The 20,096-nt window shown below is 46.7% G+C and overlaps 1 protein-coding gene across 1 annotated transcript in view; it reads left to right on the top strand.

Moving 5' to 3' along the window:
- Positions 1–704: 704 nt before the first annotated feature.
- Positions 705–20,096, top strand: part of LOC311361336 (zinc finger protein 521-like) — a gene marked incomplete at both ends in the record, with an annotated part of 27,569 nt that continues 8,177 nt past the window's right edge. Inside the window, 3 exons of the mRNA XM_084481504.1 lie at positions 705–744; positions 8,137–8,193; positions 16,084–16,338. Coding sequence (XP_084337630.1) covers positions 705–744; positions 8,137–8,193; positions 16,084–16,338 — 352 coding nt within the window. The remainder of the gene's footprint in view (positions 745–8,136; positions 8,194–16,083; positions 16,339–20,096) is intronic.

A 20,096-nucleotide genomic window follows, 5' to 3' on the forward strand; every position in this document is an offset into this window, starting at 1 on the left:
ACTACCGGAGCGACAGCGCAGTCCAAGACCTTGCAGGTTTGTGATGAGGAGGGAGCTTCCATCTTCTCTCTGCTTCTTCATCCTCTTTTAAAGCAATTTAGACGTTGACTTAGATCAGATGCCGAACCTATTATATGATTAGCTTACCGGGCTGAGAAAAGGAAGAGTGTATAATAGTTTTGGGTCTGTTAGGTGGATATGCAGTGAAGTGTATTTTTTTTCTTTTTTGGTTTTGTTGCATTTTTGCCCTACTCTCACAGGACGCGTTGTTTGCTGATGTCTTTCTCACGCGATTGCATTTGAGATCAAAGACGAAAAGCAAATATTCCGCTTTTATCATAAACGAACATCATGCCCACACGCGACTCTGCTCCACCGGAGAATGGAAGCGCATGACGGAATTACTAAATTCTTCCACTTTTCCTGATAACCGCCTCAACTAAATAGAGAACTCCAACTCGATTGGGACCTAATTGGATTTAATCCTAAACCATCTACATTCTCCCCAACACTAAACACCCTAAACTCGCGTCTACATCCATCGTAGGGGCTACGGCAAAGAGCGACATCTTTTTGTAATGATAAATAGGAACGCGCGATTCTGCTCCGGGAGATTTAAAGAGAGTACGTCTTACGATATTCCGATCCCAGTGCACACGCATTACACGAGAAACTGAGCTTGAACTTCAGCGTTTTCTAATAGGATGTCGCGCCGCAAGCAAGCTAAACCAAGATCACTGAAAGGTAAGTGATGATAGCCTAATGCTGGCTAGCTCTGACAAAAAAAAAAGAGATACAATTTTTTTTTGGTGGTGGTGGGTGTAAACAACAGATATGACAATCCTAGACCCGGCGTGGCGAGCGAACTCAGCTGGCTCGGTGTCTTACCTCTTACCTCCTTAACAATGTCACAACCGGGAGCGTTTGCTAGCATGTCATCGGCGGTTCACACAGTGCTGCTCACCCCTGCGTGTGTGTACAACCGGGGAAGTGTGTAACGCACCGCTGTTGTAACAATCACCGCAGAGCACGGCTATGGATCATGTGCAGAGCAACAGTGTACGTCCAGGGCGATGTAGAGCTAGCTGGCTGGCTGGTTTGGGGACAGAGAGAGGAGGGAAACATCGGGGATCTGTTATTAACGACGGACGCCGAAGTTGGGAACTTGATCCGTCTGATGGAATGGTTTGTAGTGTCACGTGTCATGTGACTTTCGTCTGGTGAAACTAAAGGAGGTGGATTCCGAGGAAACATTGTATATGTTGTAGGAAAGAGGTGCGCGTGCGTGCGTGTGTGTGTGAGAGGGTGTTTGAGGGGACGAGTGTCGGGATGAGAGGGATATAGGTGGAGAGGAAGACGTGAATCAGAGGGGAAAATGTTAATGTGGGCTAACGCGGTTTCTTTCATGTGCGCGTGCGTGTTTGTGTCGCTCGCGTGTGTTGATAACGTCGGCGCGAGCGAGCGACATGTGCTGTAATGTCACTCCGGTTTGGTAAATAGTTGTCACGCGACCTGTGCTGTTAAGAAAAATATACAATAAAAGACAATACATTTAGCCAGAGGCAGCAGTCTATATATCACGGTAAGAATGGCTCTCCTCCGGTTTGTGTAGTCTACCTTCAATAATGTGACAGAAGAGTTTTCAAAATGTAGGCTAGCGTATTATGGCTTCTGACAAAATACTTTTGGTGGTAGCCTACCCCATGACTGTCTGTGTGTGGGCCATTATTGGGGACGTCAAAGACCGAGACCGAGTCACTAAAAGAGAGGAAAAACACACCATAGCCTACTTTTTTTTTTTTTCTCCTCTAGCGTTTTGGTGGTGGGTGGGTGGGGGGGGGGGGGGGTGGTGCTGGGCTTTGAGGCTGAGCTCCAGTTCATCTGGCAGGCATTGTATTTTGCTCAGCAAATAATTGTCCACAATTTCACATTCCCAGCTTGCGGTCTGTGGACCCCTTTCTCTTTCCCCTTTCATTCTCGGAAGTCTTCATCTCAACGAAAGATTACATGGTCTGCGGTAGTACATTCATGCAGCCACCATTTTAAATCAATACCCAGGAGAGAGATGGGGGTGGGGGGGAATGTGAGTGCACTTACATCTCACAATTGTCATATTCTTGTTTTCTAGTCTTGCACAGCTCTTTTTTTTTCCGCAGGAAACAGCTCTTTAAATAGATTTCTTACTTGTCAGAGCAGATTGATATTGGCAGGTTTTTTTTTCTGGTTGCTGGGGCATTTTCTATGCTCAAAAGATGCGTAACTTATATATAATTATTTTCTTGCCAGCATGCGCCACAAGTGTGTTTATACATGCTGGTGTGGGTGCTGCCTTTTTCTTATTGTTTTTTACTTTGTGAGTGTGACCCTGTTTTGCTGTGTGAGGATTGAAACATAGTTTAGAATTGTGTGCGTGTGTCTGTGTATTTGTGTGTATGTGCATGTGTTTGGAAACATGCATGCAAATTAAGCTGGAGTGATTGCTTTATTTGTGTTGTTATCGTTACTGTAATGGCAAAGACAGCACACAAACTAGCCTACTGCTACTTTTATGTCTTCATGTAGCGTGTACAAGCAGTGCAGAACACATAGATATGTCATGGATATTGTTTTGGATGAGTCCCAGGGAAAAGGCCAGGCAGATGTTTTCCATTGTCCTTTGTCTGTGTCTTTCCTTGAGGGACAGAGCCTCATACTTATACAGATGTCGAAAATAACTTTCCATCGTCTAAGATATTTCTCCACCAGATTTGTTGATTATAAAAACAATGGGATTGTGTGTTTCGAAAGGCGTTTTAAAATCAACTTTTTCAGTGCAGTATCATGTACCCTTGGGGTTTGTGTGTATTTGCATGTGCGTCAACATACGTTAAATACATGTGTGCTCACCACACACACATGTATGTGTGCGCATGTGCGTGTGTGAGTGTGTGTTTGTACGTGTACGTGCATGGCTACCCACATCTGTGTTTTCCCATGTGTGTTTTGACAACACTTAGGCTATCATTTCCACGAGCGTGTGTTGAATAGAGATGTGTAGGGTTTCCTCTACTGACCTCCTAGCGGCTGGCTCTTGATGGAGGCTCGTGCTGATTGGACGCAGTGGTCAGCAGTGTGGAGCGGTGATCCTCGCTCAGAAAAAGAGTGTGTGTGTGTGTGTGTGTGTGTGTGTGTGTGTGTGTGTGTGTGTGTGTGTGTGTGTGTGTGTGTGTGTGTGTGTGTGTGTGTGTGTGTGTGTGTGTGTGTGTGGGGGGGGGGGGGGTTTATAAAAGGTGGTGTGGAATGTGGCAGTTCCTGGACAAGTAAATAAAGTATGATCAGAATAAAAAAAGGGGGAAAAATTAGTCTTTTGACAGTTTGGCAGGCAGTATTCCCCCCCCCCCCCCCCCCCCCCACACACACACACACACACACACATTTCCCTTCAGTTTCTTCGTTGGTATCTGCTGCTTGCGGGTGTCAGAGGTTATGTTGGGTTTTTTTCTGTCCCATTGAGGAAAAGGGCAACGTTACAAGTCCCGTTTCAATTAAGTCTGCGAGAAGGATCCGGCTACGTTATTGCTTTAGGGAATAAATGGAGCAGGACGCGACCATACATCATTCGCTTATATGCAAACACTTCACCCCTAGCCACTGACATTTACTCAATCTCCACGCCTTCCTCAGCTCTCAACTGTGGGCACATTGTAATTTTGTTTTGATGTGCAGGAGAAGTTTCAGGTCAGCACATTGTGTGTGTGTGTGTGTGTGTGTGTGTGTGTGTGTGTGTGTGTGTGTGTGTGTGTGTGTGTGTGTGTGTGTGTGTGTGTGTGTGTGTGTGTGTGTGTGTGTGTGTGTGTGTGTGTGTGTGTGTGTGTGTCCATAAGGCGATGGAATCACACTCCAGAAAGACGTATGTGTGATGACTGCCACGTTGACTCTCCTGCAAGCACTTCTTGACTTGTGTGAGAGCGGATTATTAATTTTATATGGAGAACAAATGTCTCTCTCTCTCTTTTTAGTCTGGGTTCTAATGTGTTTATTGGCTAAGAAGGAGGACTGTCATCTGCATACATAAATATATTTTCTGCGCCATTTCCCCCAAGTATGGGTGGATGTCATGAAATCAGCTTGTGTCATGTACACTTTAAATATTTGATTTTCATTCAGAGCTGAGTTTCATCGCCACACGATTACTTACTTGGCGCTCGATGAAAGAAAAGTTTTGTTTTGAATTTAGGTTGCAAACACTACTAATCTAAGTAGTATGTGTATCCATGAAAAATACATTTTCCATTTTTATTTGAAATAGTTAAGCTGCACGAATACAGTTGTGGAGTTAATTAAATATCACCTGTAAGATCAACTTTGTTGCAAAACACTTTTGAGTGCTTTTCATATGTAGTTATTTTTGCGCCTGATTTAGAATTCATCATCACTTCTTGATGATTTCTCACTCTATTGAATTCTGAAGCACCTTCCTAGGATAAGATATAAATTGGGCTAGGTTAATTTACAAAATAATTTAAAGTAAAATAACATCTAAAACCATACATGATTAACGACTCATTAAATTAAACGTGGCAATTTAAATATTTAAATATGTTTTTTTCCCCTTCCTCTAGTTAAAACTCTATTAGCCCCTGTGTTAGTTAGTGTTCGTCTTAAAGGAGCTGAGCTTTCTGTTTCAAGGCCCCGCTAACAATTAATGATCTGTGGCATAACACCCATTAACACTTTTCTAATGTGACACAAAAATATGGTTAGTATTATCATTAAGAAAATTATGATGGAGCCATAGCAAAAAAAAAAAAAAATCCCATTAGCATGGCTGTCAGTGCGGGTGACATGCAGCGCAGTGTGTTGGGCTGGGTGTCGCGGGAGCTGGCCGATTTCTCCTCTTATTTCATGGCATGTGTCTCTCCCCTTGTCACGGATTGTCTGCCACATGGAGACACACTTCTGATTCGCTGGCAGTGATTGATTTTTCCGCCACCGCCGCACAATAAAATGATATGTCACTTATGTGTTATTTGTGTGGCGGCCATGTTTTGCCAGCGTGCATTGTGCTTAATGTGACCTTAATGTGTGTGTGTGTGTGTGTGTGTGTGTGTGTGTGTGTGTGTGTGTGTGTGTGTGTGTGTGTGTGTGTGTGTGTGTGTGTGTGTGTGTGTGTGTGTGTGTGTGTGTGTGTGTGTGTGTGTGTGTGTGTGATATTTACAAAACATTGCCACATATGTACATTAAAGGACTATATATGCGGGATCAGAAAATATTATGAAACACAATTAACATCCTCCTCTATTACAAATTATTTATGACACTAATAACCAGTTCAAACACTGCTCATTAAGAAAGTTATTCATGTGCAGTGTGTGTCCTTCCCCCCTCCCTCCACAGGCTTAATTGAGGAGGGTTGACCTGCTGACCTGAGCTAAATTGAGTTGTAGTCCCCGTGGCGAGCGTCTCCTTGCTGGTCAGTCAGGGCAGATTACACAGCCATTGTGCGCGCTACCATAGCGTCCAAACGGGCTGAAACCAAGCAGATGACTCACACATATCAGGAGCAAGGAACCCCTCCTTCTCTCGGTTTCTTTCTTTCTGTTTCTTTCTTACTGTTTCTTGCTTTCTTTCACTTTCTTTCTTTCTTTCCTCCTTTCTTCCTATATCATATGGTGGATTTAGAAATCTGCTGGCATCAGTGTGCCACATTAGCAGCCTCATTCATTAATGTGACTATAATAGAGTAATTAATATATTCTTGATGTGTGATTAATATTCTTTTTTTTTCTACACAAACTAGTCCTTACATGGGGATTGACAATAAAAGTATGTGCACAAATATGTGCAGACGCAAAAGTGTGTGTTTGTGTTTGTATATGCCTGTGTGTGTGTGTGTATGTGCACATGTGTGGATAGCATGTTAATTAATGGCCTTTAACGCTCTGACACTTGTTGTGGGATTACATTATTCCTGCTCCATTTTTGAGAATCAAAGGAGCAACGCTGATTTGGTCCCATGTGTGTTTTTTGCATTGTATCAACAAAAGCTAGCTGCATGATTACAGTGTGTCAGTAGCAGAGTGATACACTGTACCCTGTCAAAAATTAATTAACTGATAGATGTGACGTGTAAACAGCGCAACACTGTGTTTAAATGAGATGTATGCAACTTGGCTTTTAATTATTATGAGGTGATTATGGATTTACAGTATTTTAATTGAAATTGTCTGCTTTTTGTATCCACATGCTTTGTGCTAAAGTGGAACTACTATTAGTGGTAAAAAAACAACAACAAGAGGGCATATTCATCACAATGCTACCTTGTCACATTGATGTAAAAAAATATTTTGCATTATTATTTAAATTAGACACTTTAACAGCAATCTCAGTTGTGACAGGTCATGATAAAGTTCTGATGCCGTTGTTAAATATAAACGATACGCCTGAACTCCCTTATCTCGTCAGCAGGGATGTAATCAAAAACCACAAAAAGTCCTCCTCTCCACCACCAATGTGTTAAAGAACCATAAGAGATGTATTAGGACTCCCCTGTTCTTCTCCCATTTAATAGTCGCCGGATTCAAGGCGCTCAACAGCACCAGAGCCACTCATTAAACTCTCGGGGCATCAGTCACCGAGGCCCCCCTCTGCAGGGTCTGCCGTTGACTGTATCCAGCTCTCCTCCCTGTAGGCCATGAAGGATACAGACCTCCACTGCGTCTTACCACCTTGATCTCACCTTACTTTTTGAATAGATGGAGCAAATGAACGGTCGGAGCCCTGAATGACCGTCGATGCTGCATCTGTAAACAAAGACGTGCGTCGTCATTTGTGGTAGTTTATCTTTTAGCCGAATATTAAAGGAAAGGTGGGGGGGGGGTTATTTGATATACGTCTAGATGTACGGCTTGTGTTTCCGTCGTGGCAAAGTGGAGTCCTGTCAGGGAAACGCAGTCGTCGTTCCTTTTTTCTTCCGTCAATTCGTTTATTTTCTGTTACAAAGAGAGAGAGGGGGTGGGTGGTGGTGGTGGTGGTGAGAGGGGCTGACATCCTGCCTGACACTGACTCGCTTGCCCCCTTGAGGGAAAGGCTTCTGCCGCCATAGGATCCAGTCTTAATTATGCAAAGTACAGGATATTTTGCACAGTTTCAAAAGTGCGCCGATTTCGGCTTTGGCAGCCGCTGCAATGCTCCCCTGCCGGGAGGTCCTGTCTAGCCCACCCCCGACCCCCCCCCCCCCTTTCCCACTCCTCCGCCACCTCCGCCTCTCTCTCCGCGTCTTTGCCCGGGAAAATGAAAGGCTAGATAGAGAAAAGGCATAATGGTGAATGCGTTTCAGCTGCAGGGGTGGAACGCCGAGGCGTAAGAGGTCCTCGGTGAGATCCTCATTTTACATGGAAACAGGTGGGGGACTCTATTGTTCTCTTCCCGCTGTTAAAATCCATTTACTTACTTGTACTTGACATGCCACAAGGAACTCTCGCCAAAAAAAAGGAAAGGGCGAAAAAGAATCCGAAAAAGCCTCCAGTGTAAAAAGGTTCCTACCTTGTGTTTTAGTTTTTTTGGTGAAACTGAAACTCAAGTTTGTCGCCACTAGAAGTTGTGCCTGTGATTTTAGCTAATGCAAACATAGGTCCAGGTAGGCCTACTGATCATGCCGCAGCATTATAGCAGTGCAACTACTTCATATGGTGTTAATTTCTATTATTATTGCGGAGCTTGTGAGTGCATTTTTGAGTTTTTTTGTATGTAGCGTGAGATAAATGTAGGGGTGACCTTTTGTGGTTTGAATTTTTGCTTGAGAGGTAAAAATGAAATGTCATAAAAGACATTACGTCGTTTCCAAGCCCAATGTCATATATTTCACCTGTTTGGCTGGTTGCCTTTTGTTGTCAAGCCTCATACAAATGACAGACAGTGCATCAGAGTGGATTCCCCAAAACCACAGGTTGAGCAGTGTCCAGAGAACTCCCAGTTTCCATACAAAGAAAATCTCAATAGTAAATTATGAAAAAAGTCAAGGATGAACTAAATCAACTAAATGTGCTCGACTTGTTTTATTTTCCACTGTTAACTGTTTCTTCTCTCTCTCTCTCTCTCTGCTCCCCCTCTTTCTCTCTCGCTGTCTCTCTTTCTCTCTCTCTCTCTCCTTGGCAGTAGAAGACAATGTGACAGAAGACCAGCACAGTCCCGGGCAGACTGCCATTCAGAGCGGTAATTCTCCATTTCATATTTCATCATTTTGGGCAAATAAGTAGAGGTGTGTGTGTGTGTGTGTGTGTGTGTGTGTGTGTGTGTGTGTGTGTGTGTGTGTGTGTGTGTGTGTGTGTGTGTGTGTGTGTGTGTGTGTGTGTGTGTGTGTGTGTGTGTGTGTGTGTGTGTGTGTGTTTATGCATGCATAGTACTTGCATGTGTCAGGAATAATGGCGCTGCTAGGTTAAAATAAAGTGTGCATGGTTCCTATGCTACCTTTCTCTGAGGTTTTGCTAACTTACAGTATTTTACCAAGTAAGTGTTATTTCAGAGCGCACATGTCTAGATGTTAAGAAATTCATCCATTTTATTTTGCCTTGCAGTTTGTGTGGTTCAGTGTGTGTGTCAGTTTGTGCACACACAGTTGTGTTTGCGCACACACCTGCTTATGCACCTGTGTCTGCACAAGCATGCTGCTCTGCATATTTTTGCTTTTGCATGTGTGTGATTTTATTTTTTTCGTCTTTCGTTCTTCGTGTCCTCATGATTTCGTGCACGCGCCTGGGTGAGTGTGTGAGTGTGTGTGTGCGCATGTGTGTGCGTGTCTTTCTCACTCCTCTGTCTGTATGATGTAGAGTAGTGCTAGCCAGATGAATGTGTCCTGTCTGCTGGCGTGCCATTCACCGCCGGCCCTCCAGGAACTGAGCAGTAATTCAGGTCAGGCTAGCAGAAAGCCCCCTATGAATGAGGCCTGCTCCTGATGCACCACACTGTATATTTTCATTTCATTTGTCTCTGGTAAAGGTTAAGTCTCAGGCGTGGTTATTTTAAACCCGATATGGATGGCTTTGCCCGGCAGACTGGGGACCCTGAGTACTCCTTCCCTGCCACATTAGTCCTCCATTTACCCACAACTCCAAAGACGGCATAAAAAAAAAAGTCTTTCCTATGCAAAAGGACCAAGCTATGTGACTATCATAAATTTCCTAGATTCCACAACCCTCCGCATTTTTATCTCCCCCGTCCCCTTAATCCACCAACGCTCGGCCGAGGTCAGCCATTGGTCGAGTGCGCTCAAAAGTATAGCGCTTAAATGTCTGGATTGTTTGATCGCCGCCGCGGCATTGTCCGTCTTCCCTCACCGGTCGTGTTTTCTTCTTTTCAAATTTTTGGGTGATTTCTTGTGGGTTCTCCGTCCTCCTGTGTATTCATGTTATTCCTAATGGCCGTTCAGATAGCTGTCCTCTGTGGCCGTGTCAGGTGCTATTGAATGGGTATCGGGGTGGGGGGGGGGGGGGGGGGGTCTGTGGAGATGTGGGAGGCTTGCCCCCCCCCCCCGCCCCCCCCGGCTCACCCCGGCAGGCATGAGGTGATGGGTGGACCCCTCCCCACCATCAGGAGCCAAAGCGGGGCTAATGAGTGTGCCTGATTGCGACGACCCCCTCAGACACACGCTTCTCGCCTCGCCTCCTCCCCCCCCCCCCCCCACCCGTCACAGCGTCCTCCAGAGTGAGGCGGAGGAGGCGGGTGGGGGCGGGCGGGTGGTGGTCGCCACATGATCGATGTCTGCCTGTGGAGAAATCAAGAGGGCGCACAAATTAATTTCTCACTTTCCTCATTTGACTTTGTCTGACTGATTTATTTTTTAACCCCCCTCCCAGGACGCCGTGTGGAGCGCGGTCGATACGCAGAGAGAGTCGATTTCTTGTATTTTATTTTATTTTTTGTAACTAAACTTTAGGATGCCTGACACAAGGGGCGATTACGGTCACGCTTGCAGTAAAATCAGTCCTCCTCCTCCTCCTCCTACGACTCGCGTAGGACGCTGTTCCCGTTGCGGTCGGCGACATCGCCGGTCTGCTTTTCACGTCTCGCGGCGGCGGCGGCGGACAAAACTAAAGGAAAAACACGGGGGCTTTTGTAATGTCAAACATACGAAAGTCACGGCGCTTTGATGGACGCGCGTTACAATAGCCATTAGCCTCCTGACAGGAGCCGTGTGGGCAAACGCTCGGCCTTCATAATCGAGGCCGCGGGTCCGGTTCCTCGTCTTTGTGTGTTCGTTTTTCTATCCCCCCCCTTCAGGTTTGATAGGTGGCCAACGTGAATGGGGGAAGGCTAAACAAAAGAGGCCTCAGAAAGACAGACATTATTATACTCTGAGAGGTGGAGAGCCAGGAACAGTTTGAGACGTGAGATTTAATGAGGCTGTGCGAGCGTTGAGCAGGCTTCAGATCTGCAGCTTGGCCTCACCACTGTGCTGCCTGAGTGGAATCACAGCCACACGCAACTTGCTGTTGCTAGCTCTATTTTCTTATATTTATGAATGTTTAGAAGAAGAAGAAGGGGAAATTAAAATATAACAAAATATATTACTATACTATTTTATAGGATATTTAACACACACACACACACACACACACACACACACACACACACACACACACACACTGGGTGGTGCAGAGAGGGGCGGGCGAGCTGGCTGAGGCTGTGGCCGGAGGAAGCCCACAGATCGATGGACTGCAGGGCTCACTACAGCATGACTCTTTCAGTCCACCACTTCACAAAATCATATTCTCCATTATTCATTTACTTTGTTGTTGTCCCGGGCTAATGGCATGGCGAGGCGCTCTGTTCAATATTATCATTCTCTCTGTGAGAGATGGACAGAGAGAGAGACGGATAGAGTGGCACGTGGGGGACAGCGGGGTTGAGATACAACGAGAGATAAAGAGAGGGAGAGAGAGATGGAGATAATATTTGGGCACATTTAAATTCTGTAACCTATTCTCCTTTTTTTTTGTGCTTTGACTTTTCTTTGAATCCTAAATCACTCATTTTGTTTTGTCATATTGGAATGGAAAGTGCCGCCGCGTGTGAGTTCATCTCCTCTCGTTTAATAAAACTATTATCCTGATCACGTTTTTTTCCATATTAAAGGATTCAAATAAAATATTGCATAACGAGCCGGCACATAGCAGCCATCCTGTCGGCCAGCTCTTCCCATGCAATCTCTTCCAGACAAGACGTTCTGCCCCCAAACCCTCCCCACATATCCTGAAATGATCTCAGATTGAAGAATCAATGTATTAATTAAAAAAGATGTAGCCAGAAACGGCAACATAAAATGTCTTTACCGTGCACCCAAACGAGCACCGAACCATTTGCACTTAAATGAAATGCGTGTGAAGCGTTATCGCGTCGTTGACAATCCGGCCCGGTGTCACAACCATCATGACGCTGGTTCTTTTAATGACGGGGGATCAGTGGATGAGACCACCCCTAAGTGGGGAGCCCCGACCCCCCGCCACACAGGAGGAGGAAGGGGAAGGAGGCGCAGTAGAGAAAGGAGAAGGATGAGGATCGAGGAGGAGGAGGGAGAAGGAAGAGGAAGATAAGGAGGATGAGGAGTGGGATTGAGGAGGAGGAATGAGGTGAATAATAAGGAAGAGGAGGAGTAGAGGAAGAAGAAGTAGGAAAGATGATGAGAAGGAGAATGATGATGGAGGTGGAAGGAAGAGAAGAAAGAAGGAGCTGGAGGAGGAGGAGAAGGAAGGGTGTGGAGGAGGAGGAGGCAACACATTGTGGCACCCGTGGCGTTACAACATATCGTGTGACCTATATATACGGGTGGGTGCGGGGGGGGTATACGGGGTGGGTGCTTTGGCAAAAGTTTTAGATTTTTAAATAATGAGGTGCCGGCATCCGTGTGAAGGTTATTCAATCTTAATGTCCTCCTATTCCTGACAGCCGCCCTCGCTCTGATAACGGAGCGCGCGCACCTTTGATCAGGCCTCGCCGACATGTGTCGACAGAAGCTGCTCGCTGGTTAGGATAAATTCTTAATTTGAACTTGGGGGGGGGGGGGGGGGGGCTTGGGTGGGTGGGTGGTGGTGGTTGGGGGGGTTGTCTGCCAGGAAGAGAGGGAGGGGTGGGGGATGTAGTGGTGACGGAGGATCATCACAGGATCAGGGTCTCGGGGAGAACAATGTGTTTGGGGGGGCTGAAGTAGTAATGATGTCTTTCCACACGGAGGTCTTTCATTGACACCAGGAGAGGTGCGTGTGTCTGAAGCCCTGATGGAGGAAGACACGTCTACAGGCGAGCGAGAGGGAGAGCGAGCAAAGCAAAGCCCCTCCATGGCTTCAAACCTAGCCCTCCTGAACCCTCTCCATTTTGGATCGGATTTGAAGGCATTTCAGTCTTGAGATTCATCCTCTAGCAACACCCTCCACCCCCCGTCCTCCACAACCCCTGCCCTCTACCTCTTCCAGCAATAACTTCAGCAAAGATTCATCATATATTTCCCTCCTTAGCTTTCGATTCCTACTTGGAAACAACATTATATTTCTCTGTATGACGTCCCAAATGATTTACATCTCGGGGGGGGGGGTTTAGAGGGAGATGTATTTCTTTCAGTTTATTTAAAGCCTTGAATCAGAGCCTTCATAAAGGCTCTTTCAGTGTGTCCATCCCTGCCCTTCATCCTTTATACCCCCCACCCTGCACACACACACACACACACATGCACATGCACGCACAAGCACGCACGCGTGGTCAGTGTCCCCAGCTGTCTCAGTGGGGGGCCCCAGAGGCAGCTGGAGGTGGTAGGGGGTCCACAGTCAGACTGCGCTGCTGGTGTTCAGCCCCCCCCCCCCACTGGGGGAGGCTATAGAGAGCACCAGAGGCGAACATCAATTAAAACGGTATAAATATTTAAGAGACTCAAAATAAATCTACGTATATTCGATAATATAGGCGCTGGTGGAACCGAGAGACCCCGCTCAGACTCAGGAGATGAAAGTTGTGCTGTGATAAATGTCACCCGATAGCGTGGCAGACAAGAGTCGGCATGATGGATGGAGTCGAACCTGGAAAGATATTGCATGCCGCGCAATGCGTCAATCACCGGCCATATTGTTTTACCATATTTATGCGTTTTACCAACAAAAAAAAAACACCTTGAAAGATTGCGAAACTTTTTTTTTTATTCCGCCACATGAATATCTTGCGTTTAAAACCCGGGTGACGTGGAAGATCCCCTCAACGTAAACCCTAGATTAAAATATGAAGAACGCATATTGAGTATACAAGTATGTGGACCGCCGATCAATATCATTACCCCGGTGGTTCCTCTTTCCTATATCATCATTACCGGACTTATTAACAGAACTAACAAGGTTGTCGGGGCATGTCAGAAAAAGGAAAAAAAATATGGTAACATGTCATGTACACCTCCCAACCTCCAAAGCCCTCTACCGCCCCTCCACCCATGACCACCGTATTTTGAATGAGATCGCGGGCCACTGTGAGCACGGCGGCATCGATCTTCTGTCTGGTCAGAGGAGACCGCTAGGATGTTCAGATCTGATGGATTACTGTATGAGGCCCAGAGGCGCAGGAACCTCAGTATTGACACGGCTCTTTAATCCCCGGGTCGGACGTGACCTTGCTGTGTCAAGTTTCCCCCACAGCCTCTTCCTCCTCCTCCTCCACCCTCACCTCCACCCTCACCTCCCCATCTTCATGCTTCCATCAGCCCCCCTCTGGTGCCAGAGAAGGCCACTCTGCTCTCTGACTTCCCCCCTGAGAACATTGACCCAGCATGGATGATGCACTGGATGCCTTGGCTGGGGGTTGGTGGGGGGTGGTGGTGGTGGTGGTGGTGGTGGTTGTTTGTGCTGGTGGTGCTTTCACCAAGAGAATAGATGAGTAGTGGGCTGCTAATCTGGTTGGCGGAAGTCTCATATCGGCTTATGTTATCTCCTTATTTATTAGTTTTATTTGATGGTAATTGCTGCAGAACCCAGTGTCCAAGGATGGCCTCTGGCAACACCAAACTAAATATGAAAAATATATAACAAGATTTTATTAGTTCTTAGACTTTCGCATGCTAGACAATTCATAGATTTATGTTTTGTTTTCTTTCCAATAAAACACAAAAATTGTGCTTGATTATAGGGATGGCAACTTTTCTTGTACCTTGTCACTATCCATTTCAATTGATGACCCATACAGTCTCTGGTCGAAAACATAGCTCTATGTGTAAAGATGGCGTCTCACAAATCCATCAGCAGATTATCCCAGGCGCATGCGCGGTGGGGGAAATACATAATAGCCCTATTTAGGTGGCGTTTGGCCCGAGTCAGAAACAGCCCAACCCCGCCCCTACACCCAGGGCATGAGCGGCCTGCATCTGTGGGGCTTGGGTCGGGATTTTCATTTTCTTGAAACACCTTCTGTTCTGTTCTGCCGCGTCCCACCGGGGACCTCGGCGCTGATATTTTTAGAGGGCATGTTGTGCGAGTCTCCGTCGCCAAGAGAGAAAGGACAATAGAGGGTGTGATGTTACATCAATACTTGGCTCGAGTCGGGGGGGGGGGTGGGCCTAGGGGGTAGGTGGGTGGGTGGGTGGGGGTTGTCGGGTGAAGGAAAAAATCCTGGGTGGCCTTGATGAGTTCTGGAACGTTCCTCTGCGAGGAAAACGTTTTTTTGCGCTCTTTACGAGCGCCCCTCTTTCTCCCTCTCGCGCCGAAGGAGGACCTAAAATGGCCGCCCATGTAAACAGTATACATACGGCCAGGCGACTTGCCAGACTCTAGCGCACGCTAGCGCAGTTCGACACGTGCGCGTGTGTGTGTGTGTGTGTTTATGTGTGTGTGTGTGTCTGTCCTCGGGCGGTATTAACAGTAGGCTCTGCGGGGGTAAAAAGAAAAACAACCCAAAAGAGCGCAGCTTCCTCCGTGTGTTCCCGTCGTGGGTTTCAGCTTCGAGCAGCTCAAGCGAGGCCTCAAAATGGCTGCCAATGCAAAGTGCCATCTTCTCTCTCGCCTAAAAAGGTTTGAGTGCTAAACCAGTGGGGCATAATTGCTTGATTGTGAGTGTGGCTTTGTAATCAGTCTTATTGTACTGACGTGTGATGGCCGCAGCAGGGAGGAGAGGGGCCTGCAGGCCATCATGCTGCCTAATTACGAGATGCTGATGCAAGACGTACATGCGCTTGTGTCGTTTTATTATATGGCGTTCTTCTGAATGAACATGTTCAGAGCTGTAAGTAAAGTGCATATCGGGGCATGGATCAGTCAGTCACCAAGCAGGCTGACGCCTGGTTCAGGGGAAGTCTACCCCTGGCACAGCTACTTCACAAAGCCAACCGGAGACCAAAGTGCAGATGGATTGAGGAATATTGATGTGCGCGACCCACGGCTGCCTGCGAGCAAGGCTGAATAATTTAAGGAAGTGTGTCGTGAAGACGGCAATCTCTGCTACTGTACACTGCTTTGTTACAGCCACCATTCTGGACTTGATCTTGAGTGGCTATGTTTTTTTTTTGTTTTGTGTTTCTTTCTTTCCTTTTTGATGGACACCGACTGATGTAATTTAGCACTCGCCAGTGGAATTCCATTTTGTAAACTTCGGCTAAAGCCGCAATCCTGGATTTATTAAGTCCAAATATTCCCATCAGTCTAGTTTCATATACTGAAGTTTTGTCTGGGTGGAGTGCAGCAAACAACACCTAAAACCAGTTCTAATAACAGAGCTTTGTTGTGGTGTGTCTGTGTGTGTGTGTGTGTGTACATGTGTGGGTACGTGCGCGTGTCCGCCACCATGTTTGTTGCCTGAAAGTGTGTGTATGTGGTTGCAATTGCACCCACCCCCCCCCCCCCAAAAAAAAAGAATGTTTTCGGTCATGGCACGAGTGAGTTTAAGAGGCCTCCGACCGAACCTGTATTTATTTTATCCTTTATTACTGCTTTTTTATTATTGCTTTTTTCATATTAAAGAAAGTGATTTTATTGTCACCCAGAGGAAGGTATAGAGGCGGGTCAGTGGTCCTGAGTGTGTCTGTGCTCCTGTCCACCCCCCCCGCCCGCCCCGCCCCCCAAACCCCCCCCCCCCTGCCCTCTGCAGATCCCCAGTGTGCCGCAGAGAGGGCTACCGCCGACGACGACGATGGCGAGGACGGTGGCCGTGTGAGGAAGAGGAGGCTTCTCTCTCCGGAGGAAGGGGAGGAGGGCGAAGAGGAAGACGAGGAGCCCGCGCTACACAGCTGCGACAGCTGCCGGCAGGTGTTCGAGTCGCTGAGCGATCTCACCGAACACAAGATTAATCAATGCCAGCTGACAGGTAAACAACACTCAGCCACTCACCGGAAAAAAACAAAACGTCAGGCCCCTCCACTCTGTGCCGCTGCCGTCGCTGCTGCTGCGGCTGCACCTCACTCCCACTCCTCACTCCTCACTCCTCACTCCCACGCCACTTCTCCTGCAGAGTGTACGCCACACTGTGCGTCGGGTGCACACTGCACCACAGGGGAGGGTGGAGGGAGGGAGGGAGGGAGGGAGGCGGTTGGGTGAGGATGAGGGTAGGGAGGGCGGGGGGAGGAGGGGCAGAGAGAGAGAGAGAGAGATAGAGAGAGGAGGGCACAACCACATCAGTCTACTAACTGTCTGCCTTGGCAGTCTGTCCGAGTAACAACATATTTATGTATATGTAAATGTACACGTACATGAATGCCACATGCGGGCATACGATATAAACACAGGCATGTTGGATAGTGCCTGCACGCAGGCACACATTTAAACACACTTGCACACAACCTAGAGCATCATTCTTATTTGAGATATATATATATATCTATAGATAAACATATGTCTCACTAGAAGGAGTGTTCCCATGTTAACCCACTATAAAGGGGCTACAGTCTCTGTACCACACCATGAAGTGGGGAAGAACACATTTCCCTCCCCACTAGTCCCACTAGTATACGGAGTAGTAGTAGTAGGAGTAGTACCTAGTGGGAGTGTTGGAGAAGGGTGCTATTGACCTCCTGATGGATGAATGGGGCTATAAATACCCTGACAAGGTGGCAGACAGGACTAATGATGTGCACGGAAGGTTTCTGTGTGCGTGTGCCGGATGCGCTGTCCTCCTTTTACATGTCCTGATGGACCCATGTTGAGAGGCACACAGGCTGACATGAAGTTACCAATGTTTAGACACACACGCCCGCTTCTTCCTGCCTTTCTCTCCTGCTTTCTGTCTTTCTATCTCTGTTTCTTTCTCTCGTGATTCATTTCTGGATTTCGGGATTTCTTGATTTCTTAATTTCTTTCTCTCGCTCTCTTTTTTGTTTTTGTTTCATTCTTTATTTCTTTTTCTTTTTCATTCCTTTTTTCCTTCTCTTTGTTTGGTGGTCTTTTTCTTTCTTTCTCATACTAACGCTCACCCTGAAATAAAACAAGGCTCTTCCTGCTCATTTTCAGTCCCAAAAGTTTTCATCTTAAAGTCTCAGATGAATACGCGATGAAATGAACACTAACCTTACAACTTCACATTCTGACTCTTTGTTTATCCATTCATCTTTCTGTGTTGTATGTCGGGGTATGATCCATTAAGGCTTTTTGGGGTAAAGCAGGAAGGAAACTTTTGGTTTACACTTGAGGTTTCCAATAGTACATTCAAAATTCTCCCAAAACAAAATGGTCCTGGTCTAGTCTTGGATTTGTTTGGATTCATGCATGGCTCTGTTTCATTTTTTTTTTACAAACCGCAATTGGCAACCCACAAATTATAGGGTAGGAATTGCTTTGAGAATTCTCATGTTTCCTTAGAAAACCCTCAAAAACATAATTCACATGAAACTTACAAAGATTTTCCATAAACTGAAGAATACCACAATGACCAAATAGTTGCAAGGCAACTCAAGATGTATCTTTCCCATTATCTGTGATTGGTATCAAAATAAAATACAATACATCCAAAATACAACTTATTATATCCTCTGCATTTATTTTGTAAGGTGCGTATCTTTTCACTCTATGTATGTGTACATTGGTAAATTGTACACTGTTGTTGGTGCTAATCTAAGTCACCCACCCCCCTCATACACACACACTCTATGAAAGGTGTGAAAATCAATGCAATGTTCACTTTGACATTACATATCCAACAGGAGCACTCCTTCCTTTGAGTTCAGCTAAGTGCAGAGCTCCCAGACACCTTTTAGTTCAATACATGCACCAATGCATCAAGACCTGTATTGATTCCATGACACACCGCTTGGCATACCAATGAATTCATAACACAAAGGGTGCAAACTCCAAGACTTGGGTTGTCTTGGAGACAATCGTAACTATTCTAATCAAAACCTATGGATGCTTCCATCAATGCCGGTATTACCTTCTGTCCGCACATGCTGCACCATGTATTCCAGAGAGTAGGTGGTCCAACTTTACTGCATAATATGACCAGGTACAGGTCTACTCTCAACATTAATCACGTCGTCATAATGATCAATCAATACTTTTTCCACCTATAATTAAGCCGGGTCTTTTAGAATGTCAATCTTATGGACAAATAGCTCTTAATTGCTCAACGTGAAAATGAAAAAAAAAAAAAAAAAAAGTAGGAAAGAGGGGAAAAAGGCATTTGGCTAAGAGCCCCTGTGGAAACCAAACAAAAGAATCTAATTGCCATTAGGGTATTGTGATTGTGCAGAAACACTCTATTAGTATTCAAACACAGTGGGAGAAAGAAAACTTCTAGATGGCATACCAAGTAGTGTGTGTGTGTGTGTGTGTGTGTGTGTGTGTGTGTGTGTGTGTGTGTGTGTGTGTGTGTGTGTGTGTGTGTGTGTGTGTGTGTGTGTGTGTGTGTGTGTGGTGTGTGTGTGTGTGAGAGAGCATGTTTTTCTCTGAAATATGGGAGGAGATTTCCTATGTGGCATTATGTCGACATCCATGACCAATTAATCTGCCTTACATCAAGTCTCTACTCACAGATGGATCCTTTATTAAAACCATTTTCTAATCAACCAGCGGCACCTGCTAAATAATTTTTTTTAAACGTTTCATATTTTGGTAAACAAATCTTGGTTGACTGGAACCAATCCATGTTTAATAATTTGTTTACAATTCGCCGACAAAACTAAGTGCTTTTCTCCACCAACGATAGTCCCTTAAGTGTACCCGACCAGGGCTCGTAAATGGACACGCATGTGCACGGTCACACGGTAACACAGACGGGCAGACACACGAGCACATGCCAGCTCGGATGTGCGACTCTTTCAGGTCTCATTATCGGTCGCTCTGCTCTCGCACGGTCGCACCGCCGCAGCCGCAACAAAGGGCAAGCTAAACAGACAAGTTTCCAAATACTAAATAGACCCCAGCATTGTGTCTGCCACGCCTGGCAGAGAGAGACAGAGGGGGACAGAGAGAGAGAGAGAGAGAGGGAGAGAAAGGGAGAGAGATGTTACATGTCAACCAGATCAATGGCGGCCATTGTCTCTCCCTGTCTGGCAGAGGTATAACACCTTTCCGTGCACTTAAGCCGCGACCACTGCAGTGCGCTAAGGGAGCGCACGGGTATGGATTGCCTCGTGTCCCCGATGCGATCGGGGCTATCGATCGCCCTAATGCCGGACTGCAGAGGAAGGCGAGGGCCTGAGGAAAAGGGGAGCGAGAGGAGAAAAGGGAGGGAGAGAGAGTGCTGCAGGAATGTGTCCCCAGGGAGCCTGTCTTGGGCTGGGGCAGGGCTTCAGGAATGCTCCCAGGAGACCCCAGCGAAGGCTGGGGCAGGGCTGGAAGAATGCTCCTCTGGAGGGTTGAGAGAGTGGAGGCTGGCTGGGGTAGGGCCGCAGGAAAAAATGTCCTCCATTCCCCCCCACCTACCCCAAGAGGTCTCTCTCTCTCCCTCTCCCTCTCCCTCCCTCTCTCCTCTAAGGCAGACGATGTGGAGAGACTCTGGGGGGGGGGTGGGACGAGAGTGAGAGACTCTGGGTGAGCGGGTGCATGCACCACCATCACCACCACCACCACCACCCCCTCCCTGCGGCTCCAGGATGGCGGAGGATCAGGTTTCCGTGTGGGGATCAGCATCCTGCCGACAGGGCTTCTGGGCGGCCCTGGGGAGCGGCCAGA

Source organism: Micromesistius poutassou (assembly GCF_964030765.1).
Source record: "Micromesistius poutassou genome assembly, chromosome: 16".
Lineage (NCBI taxonomy): Eukaryota > Metazoa > Chordata > Actinopteri > Gadiformes > Gadidae > Micromesistius > Micromesistius poutassou.